This window comes from Leguminivora glycinivorella, chromosome 20 (genome assembly GCF_023078275.1).
Source record: "Leguminivora glycinivorella isolate SPB_JAAS2020 chromosome 20, LegGlyc_1.1, whole genome shotgun sequence".
In the NCBI taxonomy this organism is placed as follows: Eukaryota; Metazoa; Arthropoda; class Insecta; order Lepidoptera; family Tortricidae; genus Leguminivora; species Leguminivora glycinivorella.
In genome coordinates this window covers 12,598,208-12,617,662 of record NC_062990.1, presented here as the reverse complement: position 1 = coordinate 12,617,662, position 19,455 = coordinate 12,598,208, and the positions used below count along the sequence as shown (strand labels likewise).

At 37.3% G+C, this 19,455-nt stretch overlaps 1 protein-coding gene across 1 annotated transcript in view; it reads right to left on the bottom strand.

The window, feature by feature from the left end:
- The window catches only part of LOC125237200, a 95,129-nt gene that overhangs the window by 71,406 nt on the left and 4,268 nt on the right, over nt 1–19,455 (bottom strand). The window contains exon 2 of the mRNA XM_048144195.1: nt 6,743–6,813. Coding sequence (XP_048000152.1) covers nt 6,743–6,813 — 71 coding nt within the window. The remainder of the gene's footprint in view (nt 1–6,742; nt 6,814–19,455) is intronic.

The window sequence follows — 19,455 nt, the reverse complement described above, 5'->3', positions numbered from 1 at the left end:
GGACGGACAGACAGACAGACAGACATGGCGAAACTATAAGGGTTCCTAGTTGACTACGGAACCCTAAAAATAGGATTATATCGTTAGTCTAGTATAACTGGATCAGAAATAATCGGTGGATGGTAATGGCATAGTTTACATATATTTACAGGAGGTGTAGCGGAGAATAAATTATTATTATTTGGGGGCTGTTCAAGTATTACTCAGACACATATTTGCGTATATCAAATCAACATTTATTTAGTAAGTTAAATTTACGGTCAAAAAGACCTCAGGATCGCCGCTTGGCGGAAAAAAATATTTACGAGTAGAAAACCCTCATTAATTGAATCAGATTGTTCCGAAATTGTTCTTGTACGGACTGGTTTTTAAAGCATATCACTGAGGGTCAATAACATCGAATTCGATGCAATCTCACGAGCGTTGTCGTGGACGTGCCCGAATCATAGTATTCTCCGTTTAACGAAATATCAGTACATAGTATGTGTTGTATTGCACGCGCAGGTCTCTCACCGCCGCGCAGGTGTAGTCGGACCATAACTCGACAGTATACAATACACGCTTGTACAAAAACTGAGGAACAGCTGTCTTTTTACGCTGTCACTAGTTCACTACATTTGGCGAATCTTCTAGCCAACATGTTTGCCCTTACTGCGGTGGCTCGCCTCTGCCTTTCTATGTCTTCCTGGTCTTTTAAACTGGACAAGATGTGACCAAGATATTTGACTTCGTGGACTCTCCGCAATTTAACTCCATCAAGCAAAAGAGGTGGTACATGTGTGGGCATATTGTGCTGCCTCCATGAGCATAAATTCAGACTTGTCCGGATTGTATGGCGTATCTCTCGCATTCTGCAAGTATCTTACGCATAGCTCCCACAGATGGTGCTAGTAGGACCATATCGTCTGCATATGCGATGTGATTTATCATTTGCCCATTGATGGAGCAGCCAACCTCGGTACTGGTCAAAGCCTGCGACAGCCCATCCATGTACACGCTGAAGAGAGCCGGAGACATACTGCCTCCTTGTCTCACGCCACAGTTTAGCCCGCTGGCTGTGGACAGAGTTGACTTCCATCTTACTACGTTCTTCTGCTGGGAATACCACTTCTCCAGTATCTTAATAATTGGCGTGGGCGCTTTCCGTTCCCCTAGTTTATTCCACAGCAATTGGTGGTCAAATACAACTCAAGTGGACTTTCTATCACTACAGTTGTGCCATCAAGATGCAGAACCAGGACCCTCAAAAGGAAAATGTAAAAGGAAAATGTAGTGTGAGTGTGGCCTGTCACACTACAATGTAACTAATTCTGTTTTATTTTTCTAGTTTACTAAACTTCAAAATTTTACTGTATTTTATTTCTTCATTAGTAATAGTCAAATCGATGCAAAGTTAGCTTAGACAATTTTTTCAGATAAACGGATATCAAAGAAATTAAGATCGAATAGATAGCACTTTCAACCTAAAACTTTTAGCGTAAACTATTTTACCTTAACCAATCTACCAGACTCTTGGCTTCTCTATTTATAGATTTTTTTTTGTTTACCAAAGTAACCATTCGTCTTACTGACCTTTATTTGCACTAAAACTAAAGCAAAATAAATTTTATACAATGTTATATTGCAATATATATCATATCATGAAGTATTTTGCAGATATTTGTCCAAAAATATTGGCAAAACGCTACATTTTATACTTATAAATGCGTCAAAAATTAACCTTTTTTGACGCTTCATATCTCGAAAACTATTTGACGGACATTGATAAAAAAGGTGTCAAACTGTTTAAAATTTAATGCGCTTTCAACATTACAAAGCAACTTTTGACCATACGAAGTTAGCACACTTTTTTTTTTGCTTGCAAAATATAGTCTTACATTCCCCAAGGACTCCAAATAACATACCAAAAATCCAGCTTTACATCACACTTTGTTTTTTTAGCCGATTTTCATGTAAGATTTGACCGGTGTACAAGTACATCGGGACTTACAAAGATAAATGTGTAGAGCCCTTATTGGCTGTGAGCGCTGTAATGTTACATAGTGTAGCATTGCCATGCCATGACACATGTAAAAAAGAACGAGAACTGAGGGAAATTGAAACCCACGAAATTACTTATTTTTACCTTTTAGTTACTTACGTATATATTAAGCAAAAAACAAGAGAGCTTGATTGTTTTATGTGCAAATAAGGTCTATATGGTGACTCGCCACTTGTGGCAAAAACTGTAGGTGTGATAGAATCATTACCTTCAGTAACTAAGAGCCATTGCCCACAACAAAAAAAAACCACACAGTGATTCACCGTACACCGTTCCATCGCCATTTTAGTCGGCCATTTTTTACCGCGAAAGTTTGACAGGTGACTCATTCGGAATTCGTACTTGATCTTATTTTTTTTTTCAGTACACTATGGCATCATTCATTCGGCCAACCGTTTTAAGATGCTATCTTTCCATTGTTTCGATGTTAATTTGTGAAGCAGGTGGATCGAAACAGTAATTTATCTAACTATTTAACTGTAGTATGACTAATCTATAGACAGTTATTTTAATCGTGACAGACTAATAAATAAGTGAAGAAGACTTCCTTGTCTGTGCTTTTTTACTTTTTTTAGAAAAAAGGCGGCAAGAATTTACTGAAATACATCAACTTTTGCGTTCGTTTTAGTGTTTATTTCTTTAATAGTAGGATTGATTTTGCCTTGTATTTGTGTTTGTTTGAAGATAGACACGTGTTGAGCGTCTGCTTGTCTAAAGAAGAGTTATTGAGTGTATTTGTTTAAATGAGTAATGTATTTACATTATAGTAAGTTAAGAGTTGGGATTAAAAAATGTTTAAATCATTTTAGTAAACCACGTGTCATAAATTGCGAGAAGTATTATTTATTTATTATTTTCAATATTTACAATTTTGAGTAATTATAGTATACATATTCGTAATTACCTAGAGTAACGTACTAAGTCTAAAACATAGTAGATAGTAATAGTAGTAATGTAGGGCAGGCCATCTGTCATATAAAATACCTATACATACATAATTTAAAAAATGTTATGATGGTTATCAGAGTTATCAATGTTATCGCGCATTTTACAAATACCTAGTTTCCACATGTCAGTTAACGTTTGATCTTACACAAAAGTAGCAAAAATGAGGTACAAAGTAGTAGTAGTTAGTAAAAATAACATACATTGAGGTGCGAAGTACAAAGGCGAACTTACACCTTAGAGGGATTTCTTCCAGTTAACCTTTGAGTAAATAAGAGGAAGGAGTTAAAGAGGGTAACAAAATCTAGCAATTTGTAAAACAAGATACCATAAAGACAGTAGAGAAAGTCCTCTTTTTAACCCTGGAAATATTTCAAGAACATCGAACGAACCTTTCAGTGTGAAAGTGCTATTTTTAACTCCAATAACTGCTAGCTAGGAAACTTCTGCAATCCATTAAATTGAATTCCATCGCTTTATTGCGAGAGCACTAGTCGCCCGTCGCTCGGTATATTAAATACACTCTTTAGTCAGATATTTTTATATATTTCGCATCATTCTCGTAAGGCCCAATGTACATTACAATGTACATAGGTGTTGCAATCTAATTTGAATCTTTCATGAACCAAATAAAGTAGAATCTCCATTGTTATATTACTTTTTAAAACAAACGAAATTCTTACCAATTTAGTTACCTTTGATATCAAAATAACCTAACCACAAAATTAAAATTTTGAAAAAACCCCCGACTGCGACAGAGAAGACCTATTTTCATGAAACATGGCTAGAACACTCCCGACTAACTCAGCTTTCAGACAAAAAAAACTAAATCTTAATCGGTTCATCCGTTCGGGAGCTACGATGCCACAGACAGACACACACACAGACAGATATACAAACAGACAGCTGTCTGTCTGTGTGTGTGTCCGACAAGACAGACAGACAGACGGACAGACAGACCGACACGTCAAATTTATAACACCCCGTCGTTTTTGCGTCGGGGGTTAAAAAATGATTTTCGTAAACCCCTATTAAAAATCACTTCCCAGTTCCCACTGTACGTGTAGGGGGGGGGTACCCTAATTAAACATTTTCCCCTCTAACCTTTAAACCATATGTTTAAAAAATGTGAATAAAATCACCAAAGGAGAACTTTATACAAACTTTCTAGGAAAAATATTTTGATCTCGATAGGTTGAACAGCTTTTGAAAAAAATACGAGAAACTACGGAACCCTACACTGAGCGTGGCCCGACACGCTCTTGGCCATTTTTTAAAACTAGAACCCCTAAGTATCTCGATCATCTTCTTAGACTCATAAAAATGCTAAAAACCTAACCTAATTTAAGGAAGATGTTCCTCCGCAGTCAAAAACGATGAAGTGAAATTTCCCTCTCTGTTCCACTCCACATACGGCTTGCATAATTACTGCAGAGAAACTTCAATTATATTAATCACGTTAAGTAATCTTCAAACAATCGCGTTTTATATCCCGTCAGTGGCTAACAGGCATACAACCTGTGTAACTGTGTAAGACAGTCGCACAAGGACGACATATCCGTAATTCTATTACATAACAAATTTCGTCATGGATAATACTATTGAATACTAAAATCCGACCAAGCCAATTCTGCACAAACATTCTAATGCAATAGTTTGCAAGCGTCACCAAAAAAGTAAATGTTTGTCGAAGCAATATTAATGTGAGATCAAGATAAACAAACATTACAGTTTCATACAAGTTTTTGAAGAATACAAGGAAAGGGTCTGTCGTCATTGACTGTTGCATTAGATTAGATAGACTAGACATTACATAGTACGTATCGTCAGTAAACTCTTTGTGCTTATTTATTACATTACCAAAATCATGCCAAGTTAAGTTCCCCAGACTTCAGTAACATACTAGAAATGTCAACATTATATCAATGAAAATACTGACTCTCTTCCACACTGTAAGGACCATCCACACTCATAAGACGCATGTCTTGCGGCGCGCAACGGACGTCTCCGCCACGCCACCCGAATGCCGCCTCCAGGCGTCGTGGCGTGCGCCGCGACGCCTCCTGGGGGCACGTCTTACGTCCTTCTTATAAATCCTATACAAAATGTACTGAGGAGACGTTTTTTGAATTACATTCGGGCGGCGTGGCGGAGACGTTCGTTGCGCATCGCAAGACATGCGTCTTATGAGTGTGGATGGTCCCTAAGTTAGCGCAGAGCTAGCTTAGTCGACTTAATCGACTTTATTTTATTCACTACACAAAAACCAGAATAACGAAATTAAATATAAGATTTATTAACAAAATAAATATTTAACAATTAAATTAGATACTAAATTGATTTCTTTCTTGCTACTTGATTGGCACAAACATTGTGAATATTTTGAACTTTCTTGGGCTTGTTTCCTAAAAGCAATTGATATGTTAGTTTTTGTATCAAATCTACCTTTTCAATTCACTATAAGTATGTGGCATTACATACTGAAAGGGTTCTTATAAATCTTATAATTAATCTGTAATAAGGACGAATTTCTGATGGAATCTCAGACGAAAAGTTCTTATTGCACTTAAATCAGGACCCTTTTGTGTGGAAAGCCACAATATATACCTACTATACTCTCAAAACATATACCTACAATACTACGCAAGTTGCGAAATTTCTAAAAGTTGGGAATTTCTCAAAAACTTGAAAATTATAGAGGAATGAAGTACCTATTTAGGAGTTTTCCGTATCATTATTTTGAAACAAAGTTTTCCAAGTGTAAGTTTTGCACTTTTAGGGCCAGTTGCATCAACCACATTCGACAGACACATCATATCGTCACGCAGCAGACGTCTATGGAACTTCCCATACAATAAAATTTAACGAACGCTTTAACAGTGACAGACGGTTTGGTGCAACCGACCCTTAGAAACTTTTCGTATGGATAAAATATCGGGCGACTGATGGGTCTTTTAAGTAAGACGAAATGCCCATCGGACTGCGCAGCGCGCCACTGGCACGTGTAAATTTCTTTTTTAAAGCCTGAACAGAAATATAATTTATAGATGTATCATATCGTCACTACTTTGAAAAAATCTCGTATCTCACGCTGCTCCTCAAAGTTAAAACGCAGTAAGTCTATATGCATTCCATACATACTTACTACAATTTTCTTTTCATTGACAGACGAAGATTACAAGTTTTTTAAAAGTAGTGACGATATTTATTACTACTGGTACCTTTTTCCCGCGGCTTCCGCTTACTAAAAGTAATCTTATTTAAACGTTGAACTTTGGACCCCCATTTCACCCACTTAGGATGGGAATTTTGAAAAATCCTTAGTGCTCCTCTACACCTTATAAGGAACCTACGTGCCAAATTTGGAATCTCTAGGACCAGCGGTTACGGCTGTGCGTTGATATGTCAGTCAGTCAGTTTCTTCTTTTATACATTTAGATGAGTTATATTACTATTGTCAAGAGGGCGCTGTTATTCTGATGTATGCGGTGACAGTTCAGTATGAAGAAAATAGTTTAAATGCCATTTCGCAACATGGCGCATAGTCATATATTTCTGGTCGGGGGCTTTGTAAGATCAGCCCCTCTAGCACAACTTGCCTTGTCGCGCGCGAGTGCATACTTGAAGTCGCGTTTGATGAATGGACTCGCGAGCGAAAAGGCAAGTTGTGCTAAAGGGTCTGCACTGCCGCCGATATTTTTTATTTATTTATGAACTGACTAAAGGTGGTTGTATAATTTGTATGTATAAACTTACCGGTGTCTGTCTGTGGAGTAACGTCCCCACAGGGCTGGGTATCTTCGTCGCGCTGCCATGCGGGCTGCGGGCTGAAAAATAAATAGGACAGTTTAGTTTATCGGTTTATTTAGGTAGACTGGTAAGTAAGAAATTAAAAGTAATAATTCGGGTTTTAAAAAAATTAAATAAAATATCATTTATTTCGGACCTTGAGCCCATATTAAAATACAAGAAATAACACAATTAAAATTAAAATGAAATGAAAAAATTAAATTAAATTAGATGTAAAATCAAATTAACTTAGAAGTAAAATTAAACTGTCAACTGAATTTGTCTTAAATTTTATAAAAATATAATTCAAAACGCAAAAAAGTTAAATTTTATTTTTGTCTTATGAACTTTTACTCGACCGGTTTTTTTTTCTAAAATAAATCGCTCTCATCAAAAAAGTTATGAACGCCCGGTAACCTCAAGGAATTCAGTTTGAACCAAAATCGAATTATACCTATTTAAATGATAATCGACTTTATTACTGATAAAATAATTATGATTCCCTTATAGAAAGCCCGATACAAAGATAAGATCTACTTTTTTTCTAAATGTTTAAATAAATTTCCACAATTACGTGTTTCTCTGACCACCTGACATTCGGTGTTACAAAGGCATTCAACTATCGATTGGTCAAGTTGAACCCGGAATCGTAAACGCGGTCATTTACCGCATGAACTTCAATATTTCACGGATTTCACCGGCCGCGGGCCTCAAACAAATGTGTGCCTTACTTGTAGGTACCTACCTATCGAGACAATTAGCAAACCTTATTTTTAGACATAAGTTATCTTGCCATCATATCAGCCTTCTATCGCCCACTGCTGAGCATAGGCCTCTCTTCTATACGCCACTTCTCCCGGTCCTGAGCTAGTCTCATCCAGTTGTCGTCGACCCAACGAGCCAATGGATGCCATTGCATTCAGTTAACATTTTTGGAATTTTTTTTTTAATTTTTACCACGCTAATTGTAAGCAGTTCCCAAAACCCCATATCAACATTCAGTTAACATTTTTTTGTACAACTTAATATTAATTACAAACCACAACCAACAGACCTACATACTCATACATATTGTATGTACCTATCTACACAACACCCATATACTCGTACTAGTATACTATTAATATCATAAATGGGAAAGTGTATGTCTGTATGTTTGTCCGTCTTGTACGGTAAAACGAAGCGACCAACTGACGTGATTTTTCAAGTAGAGATGGTTGAAGGGATGGAAAGTGACATAGACTACTTTTTGTCTCTTTCTAACCCCTCACTTCGCTAAAATAGAAAGTGGAATTTTGTATGGAGCGTTCGAATTAAACGCGAGCGAAGCCGCGGGCAAAAGCTAGTACATATTATAAGTACACAAGATTTACATATTCTGACATATGACCATGAAAAGCTATTGAAATAACTATGTAAGAGCGTTGCAAGAATTTAGTACATTACAAGATTGTAAAAAAATTTAAACTATCATCATCATCATCATCCTCCTTGCGTTATCCCGGCATTCGCCACGGCTCATGGAAGCCTGGGGTCCGCTTTGACAACTAATCTCAAGATTTGGCTGTCCATCCAACCCGAAGAGTAAATAGGCCTTAATAGGATTTATGTTCCGGTATCCTCACGATGGTTTTCTTCACCAAAAACCGACTAGCAAATATCAAATGTCATTTCGCACATAAGTTCCGAAGAACTCATGCGTACGGTACGGAGCCGGGGTTCGAAACCGCGACCTCCGGATTGAAACGCACGCTCTTACCGCTGGGCCACCAGCGCTTCCACATATGACCATGAAAAACTATTGAAATAATTTTGTAAGAGCATTGCAAGAATTTAGAACATTGCAAACTAAGTTTGTAAAGTAGTAACTGTTTAAAGATGGTACTTATTGTAAATGAAACGTGTTATTTAGTGCAGAAAAAAGTTTAATTAGATACGGGCATAATCTATTGTAATCAAATGTCGTAAGGCCCTTGCAATCTAATTGTGAATAAAACGGTCAACGATGATGGTTCCTTTGTTTATAAGTGGACAAAACTTTATTTCAAGTTTTGGAATTTAAATGGCTTCAGTGTATTGGGACAGCTCACTCAAAATAATCAGTAATGGCAGTATCAAGGTTGTGGGGGATATCCCACAGGTCTAACACTATATAGCAGAGATCTATAGCACAAGGAAACCAAGAAAGTGTACACCAGGAATTTATTCAATGTTTACATGAGAACTGTTATTGACCGACTGACTTACAAAACGTAAACAAACATATCAAAGAATCGGTTGCTATACCAAATACAAAATATGACAGTATTCCTTCAACAGCCAGTACTGTGGCCTCTTAGGCACAACTCGATTCTATCGAATATCTCATTATCATTATATTCAATAAAGGTAGGGAGAGTGAAATCATTAGATAGTTTTGGTATATAACCTAACCACAAAATTAAAATTTTAATAAAACCCCCGATGCGACATAGTGGACCGATTTTCATGAAACATGACTAAGAACACTCCCGACATTCCCGAATAATAAGTAATTCGGCTTTCAAAAAAGGTTCTTCCGTTCGGGAGCTACGATGCCACAGACAGACACACACAAACAGACAGACAGACAGACAAACCGACAGACATACACACAGACTCGTCAAACTTATAACACCCAGTCGTTTTTGCATTGGGGGTTAAAAACGAGTATCAGTAGGTATCTAGGTACCTACTAATGTTCCGATATATGGTGACGAGTTATAGTTGTAATGACTTTCATTCAACACCCCCTTTCGTGTTGTCGTGACAAAGCCAGACTGCATGGTCAGCGATTGTCATTTCGGGTAAACCGGCAGACCAGATAAAATTGTTGCAGTTTTATAGTAATTAAGGCGCAACAGGAGGTGTCAATTTTCGACTATTTCCTCTCTGGTTTTTGAAGATAGAGCAATGATTTTCAACACAGGTTATTATTATACACGTTAAACTTTCGTGAGACATATTCAAATAATTAATTTAAATACGGTTTACATATTCAAATAATTAATTTAAACATGTCGCAGCAATAGCGATATAATAACGTGAGTACAACCGTATTTAAATTAATTACAGGTTATTATTATTTTAATCTATGTCGGACCGTTTTTATTTTTTGATACTTTTATTTTTAAAGACGCTAGAGCCCATCAAAAAATTCCAAAAACGGCTTATTTCATTTAGTGCAAAAAAAAGGTGATATTAAAAATTGGTACCTAACAATTAGCCAATAACATCTAAACGGTTCGACACAGATTATTTAATTGTTATTCAGATTCTCGAATTTCGTTCCGATTGATTAAGTTTTTAGAGGAGGAAACAGTCGAGAGCGGAACCTCGATTTTAATTTTTTTTTTGCAATATCTTTTAAATGAGTCGTTCTTAATGGACCATTGTTTGTCCAGTTTGTCGATAAATCTAGTTAATAACACAAGTATATTTAACTAAAATTCCTAAATTGTAAGGGGGGCTTCTTTCCATTTTAGCAATTTCGCTCCTATTGCCTCTTAAGTAACACTGAGTATGTATTTGTTTTGCTATGAGTTTTGAGGCGTCCGTATAATCCGATTAGTTTGCCTAAATAAAACTACATAAGCGGCTTATTGCGTAGTACTTTAAGTAAAAGTCAAAGCCAAAAAACGATTTGCTTGTTCATGAATATCTTTCTTTACTGATCGATTATTTTGTTTCATATTTATTTAAAGTATTGCTATGGTGTTTGGCATTATCCATACTAATATTATAAATGGGAAAGTGTGTGTTTTTGTTTGTTTGTCCGTCTTTTACGGCAAAACGGAGCGACGAATTGACGTGATTTTTTAAGATAGTTGAAGGGATGGAGAGTGACATAGGCTACTTTTTGCCTCTTTTTAACGCGAGCGAAGCCGCGGGCAAAAGCTGGTACAAAAACTGACAAAATATGTGTGTGTGTTATTTGAGAAAGTGATACCTATGTAATTATGTATAGTAAGTATTCTACCAACAACAGTACCTACCTAAGCTAAGTTTAGTCTTAGCCTACCATTTAATTGTATTCTTGGTACGGAACCCTAAAAACAAAGTCGAATAATAACAGCACTTGCCCATATGTTTCAGACTTCCGCATAATAGTTCACATATGACCAAGCAATAACCATACATTAACCATATGGTTCAGTAGGCAACTAGAAAATGGTACAAATAAAATCTGCTTTCCCCTAAGTGGCCAATCATAACGCATTACATATGCAAACTACGCTAAATCGGCAGCGTTTAGAAAAACATGCCATTTTGAAATGGTTATAAACAAGGCTCTTATACAAATTGTTTCGGCATGAAGTGTTGCGTGACGGATTTTAGCCCCGAATCTTGCTACTCGAACTTAACTGATATTTTATACTTATAGGCCCTTTTTTTTTGCAAGTATTTTTCAATCTTGAAGATGTAATTTCATAATAATTCCGAAGATTTAGTATTTTAAGGATGTACTGTAATTGTAATGTACAATGAGATACCTGTTACCGTACAGTCAGCCAAAAAAGTGGCCTACTACTTTTCGAGTTTTTCGACCTTATGTGTTTGAAATAGAGTCGAAAAGTGGTAAACCACTTTCTGGGCTGACTGTACCCTTCTTTGGAAAAACACTAATATCAGTAAGTATAATAACATTAATACCTGTGACCAATAGTAACTTCATGGAATAGGGGCAACGGGGGCCTGTGCACAGCCTCTAGATAGTTTTGATCTATCTTAGTAATCCTCTAGGTCTTATCGAAAACCTCAGGTTTTACACGCTTTAAAACACTGTATCGTCACAGAATGTTTGAAAGTTCATTGTTACCATCAACTGATCACTTTATTTATGTACTTTTTTTATTGACATGACTTGTTAAAGGCTCCTTCAGATCAGACCAGTGAGAGAGCCCTTTGAGTCAAAGCTTACTGAATAAATGTTTGAGATACTTTCCAATTTAGGCCATTCAGAAAGTTCAAATGAAGCCTAAGCAAGCATTTCGTGGCAGTGCTAATTGTCATGTAACATACAGCTGCCCTCATTTGTGCAGTTACATAATACCCTCATCTTCAGCGGTGCGGTGGTAAATGAGTTTGCGTGCGAGTTTCCATCCAGAGGTTGGAAATGTTGGAATTTATGGTGTGTCCGGAAAGGGGCCATTGAGCGATTTTTTTCCTATAATATGTTACACGACTTCACGTTATTTACTTGGAATTTAGAACCATATTCAATAAGCTTGGGCCTCAGAAATAACGATCATTCTATACAGGGTGTATTTTGATAGCGGCGCCGTCAATGATGGCAGCTACCAGACCCCGTGCTGCTACGAGAATACGGTCTTAGAAGACCTTTCCAGAATTTCAAGTGAATAAAGATTGGCATTTACAGATTTTGAAAAAAAAAACATACAGAGTGCGAGAAAGCAGTAATTTTACACATTTTTTATGCCAATCGATGCCCAGATGCTATCCAGGGGACCGATTTTTGAGTCTCACGCGTTCGAATTCAGAAAATTGTCACTGAAAATAATAAGCAAGTCACCGTTTTCAACCGGTATTTTAGTGACAAAATCCCGTATGTGAGATTAAAAAATCGTCCCCCAGGACCAAAAGCTTGAATGGGACCAAAAAAATCCAGTTTATTATTGTTGAAAATGTACGTATATGTCTACAGTTGATTTTTTTTCCCAATTTCCATTTCATGCAATTCAATATAGCCCATGAATATCCCACGATATTTATTTATAAGACCTAAGTACCTATCCATATATAACGAATGCTTATTTATTATTCCATTTCCACGCCCGCAACAGTTGGTAACATTCTCCACATTGTTATGACTGGCGTCTTTGAAGCGTATTTCATTACTGTTTACACTTACAGCAAACTAGCGTCCACTGGGCGTTGGTAACCCTGTTCTTTAGGGATGTAACTAAATGTGTATGAATTAGGGTTGTACCGACTATTGATTTGGCCGACTAGGCCGACTATATACCGACTAGTCGGCGCTTGGATGGCCGATTAGTCGACTAGTCGGTCAAAAGATAATTTTCGAATAAATTCACATTTTGAATGTCATTTTTGGTTCTCTTTTCATGACTTTTTACACGTTCAAAGATTCATGCCAATATTTATATACTTTTTCCATTTTTAACAACCGGCTTGGCTTAGTGGGTAGTGATACTAGTGATCCTGCCTATGAAATCTATAATCCTAGGTAGGAAATGTATTTCTGTGATGATTACAATATTTGTTGGTTTGACAAAGAATTTCATTTCATTCTTAAACTCCTGTCGTGATGCACTTCCAACTCCTGTGGAACTGCACGTGTAGTGTCTTCGGCAATTCATCTGTTCTTTTGGCTTCTATGCCATAAAAGAGAAATGCCAAGACAACCTCAGTAGCCATTTCAATTGGATCATAAACGTGAAATCATGAAATGCTCATAAAAATGGTGATTAGTACATTTATTACCAACCTCCTATCTTCCAAACAGCAATAAAATGTGGAAGTACTAACAGTTTTCGTTTGAAGGCTGCCTCAGACCAGTGTGCATAGCCGAATGCACAAACGCTAACGAAACGCTCACGAAACGATCACGATAATATTTCTTTCCTGGGTGGCTAGCCGAATGGCACAATCGCTTACGAAACGCTCACGAAACGAAGCGCTAGTAGATATCTATCTCTATCGCGCTTGCGTATTGGCGCGACAGAGCCAGCGGCGTATCGCTTTCGTTTGGCGTCGGAGAAATGCCATTCGGCTACGGGGCCTGGCTATCTAATTATCTATCTCTATCGCTCTTGCGTATTGGCGCGTCAGAGCCTTTGTTCGGTTCTCGTTTGTTTATTTTCTTTTAGTTAATTTTTTGATTACCTATACGATTTTGACACTTAGAGACCTTATACATCTCTAAGGATAATTAGATTAAGTATACATGTTATCTTTAGTTGTGACATTTAGAGTCATTTGCATCTCCAAAGTAATTTTATGCTTCTTTTTTTTGTATTTGTACTTTTCTATATTATTATGTGTAGTTTTTAGTTGAATATCGACATTTAGAGACCTTATACATCTCTAATCATTGTATAGTAGCGTAATACTTTAGTTAGAACTTAGAATTAGTATTACCAATTGTAATTTCAGTTCAACTTGTATTTGTGCTCTGCCTACCCTTTCATGGGACACAAGCGTGATTGTATGTATGTATGTTGTATATTGACGTGTAAAAGTGCCCCTGTGGCCTATTTGCTGAATAAATGATTTATAATTTGTAATTTGTAAAGAGCCAGACTACATTTCTGCGGCGTTCCAGTGGCGTTTCGCGTCGCAGAAATGTCATTCGGCTACAGGGCCACATGTTATTTGCGCAAGTACAGTCATCATAAGAGTATTAAATATAGATGCGGACAAAGTGCCCACAAATGTGTATCCACAACCTTACCGAATAAGCAATAAGTCGTGTATACACACTTTTGACACCTTGTTCGACGACGTTCTTTGTGTAACGACTGCACGAGTATATTGCCCTTGCATCTGGATGTAATTCTGTGAACAACTTAATTTCGTTTTGACGGAAATTATGAAATCATGTGCGCCAAATGCTATTATATGTCGATGTTGAAAGTAACTTTAGTCCGTTTATGCTTTACAGTGAAGTTAGGAAGTTGACTTTTCTGCACAAACGGCTTAGCCACGACATTGGTCTAAGCGCGACAGCGGTGAGCGGCAGCCATACGTGCGAATGAAAAGTCCCATCGCTGTGTCTCGCTCCAATGTATGGCCGCCGCTCACCGCTGTCGCGCTTAGCCCAATGTCGTGGCTGAGCCGTAAGACTTCGGGCAAGATTCGAACCCGGGGCCTTTAGGAATTTCACATCACACCACTCGCTTTTGCATTCCACTAACCGATCTAAACTACCTATTTAAGGGAAGTTTAAATCGACGATTCCGCTTCTGGTTAGATTCAGCGGCTCATGCAGTTGATTAAAAGCGAAAAGAATCAGTGTTTCAAAAAGTACCTAGAAAATTAGACTGTTTAAGGGGAGGGGTATTTTCAATATTTACTTAGTTTAGAGACTTTAGAGCTACTTTAGTTTCCTTTGCGTCAAACAGTTTGTATAAAAAATATCGAAGTTTGTATCTCTTTTAACCCCCGACGCAAAAACGACGGGGTGTTATAAGTTTGACGTGTCTGTCTGTATGTTTGTCTGTCTGTCTGTTTGTGTGAGTGTCTGTCTGTGCATCGTAGCTCCCAAACGGATGAACCGATTTAGATTTAGGTTTTTTGTTTGAAAGCAGAATTAGTCGGGAGCGTTCTTTAGCCATGTTTCATGAAAATCGGTCCACTATGTCGCGGTCGGGGTTTTTTCAAAATTTTAATTTTGTGGTAAAATAAGATTCAGTCATATTTCTAGATATTTCGATCATGCGACATGAATAGCTCAAATCATAAACAAATAAGTTAAACGACCTAATGAAATGTTAATGGCTTCCATTTGATAACTGGTAATTAATAAAACCTATTAAATATTAATTGTTATTTAAACAACCATCCTATTACTCTATCTATAGACCACTATTCTACTTAACTGTGGTATCTATAAGGTTTTAAACAAGTTTGTTTATTTATTTATTTAATAGCTAATTTATTTGTTAAGATTTAAAATGTACTTAAAGCAAAAGAGCCGCGAGCGCAGACAGCAAAAGAAATAACCACAAAATTAAAATTTTGAAAAAACCCCGACATAGTGAACCGATTTTCATGAAATCTGACTAAGATCACTCCCGTCCCGACAGTCCCGACTGACTGAAATTTCAAACAAAAAAAAACTAAATATAAATCGGTTCATCCGTTCGGGTGCTACGATGCCACAGACAGACACGTCAAACTTATAACACCCCCTCGTTTTTGGTTTTTGCTCGAAGTGGGGCTAAGATTGCAATGATAAAATGCAACGGTTGGTGAAAACCGCCAATGAAACTTATCCCAATTTCATTGCTCACTCATCATGATCCTCCTGGCATTTGTCACGGCCGATGGGAGCCTGGGGTCTGCTTTGACAACTAATCCCATGATTTGGCGAAGGCATTAGTTTTTACTAAAGCGACTGCCATCTGACCTTCCAACCCGAAGGGTAAACTAGACCGTATTGGAATTAGTCCGGTTTCCTCACGATGTTTTCCTTCACCGAAAAGCGACTGGCAAATATCAAATTTCATTGCTCACTATTGTATGTATATATTCAGTACTTCCGCTGATAAATACCTTATTTAGGTCACTGAATCATATTTTTTGTACTCAACTACACTAAAACTAAAATAGTACATTACGATACAAGTGCGTAAAAAATGAAGTTCGGAACGAGTGGCGATAAATTAAAACACGAGTGGGGAGGGAGTGTTTTAAATCGACACGAGTTACGAATTTCCTTTTCGCACGTGTATTGTACAGTCAAGTGCAAAAATACGTATCGATTTTATCCGCTCAAAAATATGTACCGAGACCTTATTCCGCCGACATAAAGTGCTATGGGACATATTTTTGATAAGTTGTACGCACCCATATTTTTACACTTGACTGTACGACGTTTTTCAGTACAGATGACCCTCCGAAGTTTCGACCTGTCGTGTTTTAATTTATCGCCACTCGTTCCAAACTTCCTTTTTTACGCACTTGTATCGTAATCTACTATTAAAAGCTAAGGTAACTCTGTTATGTTAACATACTTAACCCGTTGAACCTTAGAATTTAGATGTAATATATTAATTATATTAGGTAAGTTGTGTCTGGAAAAATAACGTAGGAATCATAAGATACTTTTTAGGGTTCCGTAGTCAACTAGGAACCCTTATAGTTTCGCCATGTCTGTCTGTCCGTCCGTCCGTCCGTCCGTCCGTCCGTCCGTCCGTCCGTCCGTCCGTCCGTCCGTCCGTCCGTCCGTCCGTCCGTCCGTCCGTCCGCGGATAATCTCAGTAACCGTTAGCACTAGAAAGCTGAAATTTGGTACCAATATGTATATCAATCACGCCAACAAAGTGCAAAAATAAAAAATGGAAAAAAATGTTTTATTAGGGTACCCCCCCTACATGTAAAGTGGGGGCTGATATTTTTTTTCATTCCAACCCCAACGTGTGATATATTGTTGGATAGGTATTTAAAAATGAATAAGGGTTTACTAAGATCGTTTTTTGATAATATTAATATTTTCGGAAATAATCGCTCCTAAAGGAAAAAAAAGTGCGTCCCCCCCTCTAACTTTTGAACCATAAGTTTAAAAAATTTGAAAAAAATCACAAAAGTAGAACTTTATAAAGACTTTCTAGGAAAATTGTTTTGAACTTGATAGGTTCAGTACTTTTTGAGAAAAATACGGAAAACTACGGAACCCTACACTGAGCGTGGCCCGACACGCTCTTGGCCGGTTTTTTATACTCTTTATCTTGGAATTCATCCCTTAAAAAGATGGAGAAGAGAATTAGGGGCTAAACATTTCTATATCCTCTATTAAATATCTTAGGTACAGTCACTTGCAACTACTTATACTTCTAACTTCTAGAGCCATAAGAACGTGTCACATTTTTTGCGGCCTTCAAACAGTAACATGTTATGACAGGTGACTGTAAATATGTATTTACGTACACTTCTAGTTGCAGCTGACTGTACTTTGTATACATACATACATGTACAACATCCATACTAATATTATAAATGGGAAAGTGTGTGTGTCTGTTCGTTTGTCCGTCTTTCACGGCAAAACGGAGCGACGAATTGACGAGATTTTTTAGGTGGAGATAGTTGAAGGGATGGAGAGTGATATATAGGCTACTTTTTGTCTCTTTCTAACGCGAGTGAAGCCGCGGGCAAAAGATAGTATTGATATATGTGAACAACACAATACACCTTATCAGTGAAGTAACGCGTGACGTCACACAGTGCACTCATATCTAGATGCAGATAACGCTAATACACCATCCATTCACAACCTTACCTCAAACAAATGAGGTACATTTTCGAAGTGTAGTCTCCGTTGCGAAATTAATATATAGTTTAGATATGAGTAATTGTTTATAAAGTAATATAATAAATAGGAAAGTTCGCGTTCGGACAGTTCATAAACCTTTGCATACGAGGAAGGAATGATAGCACGCTATTCGTTTTGACGAGCGGTCTGGATCAGTCGGTAGTGACCCTGCCTGCTAAGCCGCGGTCCTGGGTTCGAATCCCGGTAAGGGCATTTATTTGTGTGATGAGCACAGATATTTGTTCCTGAGTCATGGATGTGTTCTATGTATATAAGTATGTATTTATCTATTTAAGTACGTATATCGTCGCTTAGCATCCATAGTACAAGCTTTGCTTAGTTTGGGGCTAAGTTGATTTGTGTAAGGTGTCCTCAATATAAAAAAAATCTCTCGAATTTACGGTGCTGTTACGAGGGCAACACAATTGCCAGCAATTCACATACCATTGCCGCGTTTGTTCAACACGCATCAACTGACTATAGAGCAAACGCGGCAATGGTATGTGAATTGTTGGCAATTGTCCGTGTAACTGCACCTTTAGTTGTGACTTTTTAGAAGATGTAGCATAAGGTCCCCATCTTATGCTTCATCTAACACAAATTAGTTACCCCATCCCTAATAGGGATGACGACTATGCATAAAAAATGTCAGTTAGATCGTCTAAAAATACTGAACACATATTTTTCGCTTTTTCTAATTAATGAAAAAATACAAAGATATAGAGCATCAAAGTTCCGGAGTGGGGGCTTGTGACGTCACTTCTAAATAAAAATTGTACCTAGGCGTGACGTCACGCGAAACTTCAACGCACTGTACCGTCGTCATGTTTGGTTTACGATTTTAAAAAAATACGTGTCTAAAATTCTTTAATAATCTAACTGACGGACTAATTAGTTTTGTTTAGTCGTCTCGCCTATTATTGCTTACCGAAAACAAAAAAACTGCTAATTAGGAGAAAATAATGAGTACAGTCGACTACAAAGAGATGTATAGTATGAATTTTCTGAGACGAACGTTTCGCTTTAGCCGTAATCTGTTAAACAAAGGCTTTTGTGTCTATTGTTGACGGCGGCTAGCTCCCGTTTAAACGGCACGTGCTATAGTCTCAGTGTAGTTAAAAAGCATCTATCATGATAGCAATAAGGTTCAAATTTATTAAACAGTTTGCAGTATGCAGGTAACTTTTTTTGAAGATGACAAAACGTGTTATCTGAGAAAGGGCTTTTTATGAATTTGAACCTTATTACTATCATGATAGTTGCTTTTTAACTACACTGAGACTATAGCGCGTGCCGTTTAAACATCGTCAACAATAGACACAAAGGCCTTTTCCTCTCACTAGCTCGGAAACACGTGTTTTGTCCTTTAATACCAGCGGGTAAAAACGCATTTTATCCACTAGTGGGTAAAGTAATTTGACCTTGAATAAAGTCAAATTAACTGCTTTAAAATTGATAAGACTAGGTGAATATAGTAATAAAGATGATTTACCACCTGTGGAACTACTGGAAGCAGTGATAAACGCATTTTTTGCGTTGTAGTTTCCTCGCTATAGTGAGAGGAAAAGTTTTGTGTTACACTCGGGTGCAAATGTATTTTACTTCTCGTGTGTTACAAAACTCGCAAGTTCAGGATTCTATTCTCGAA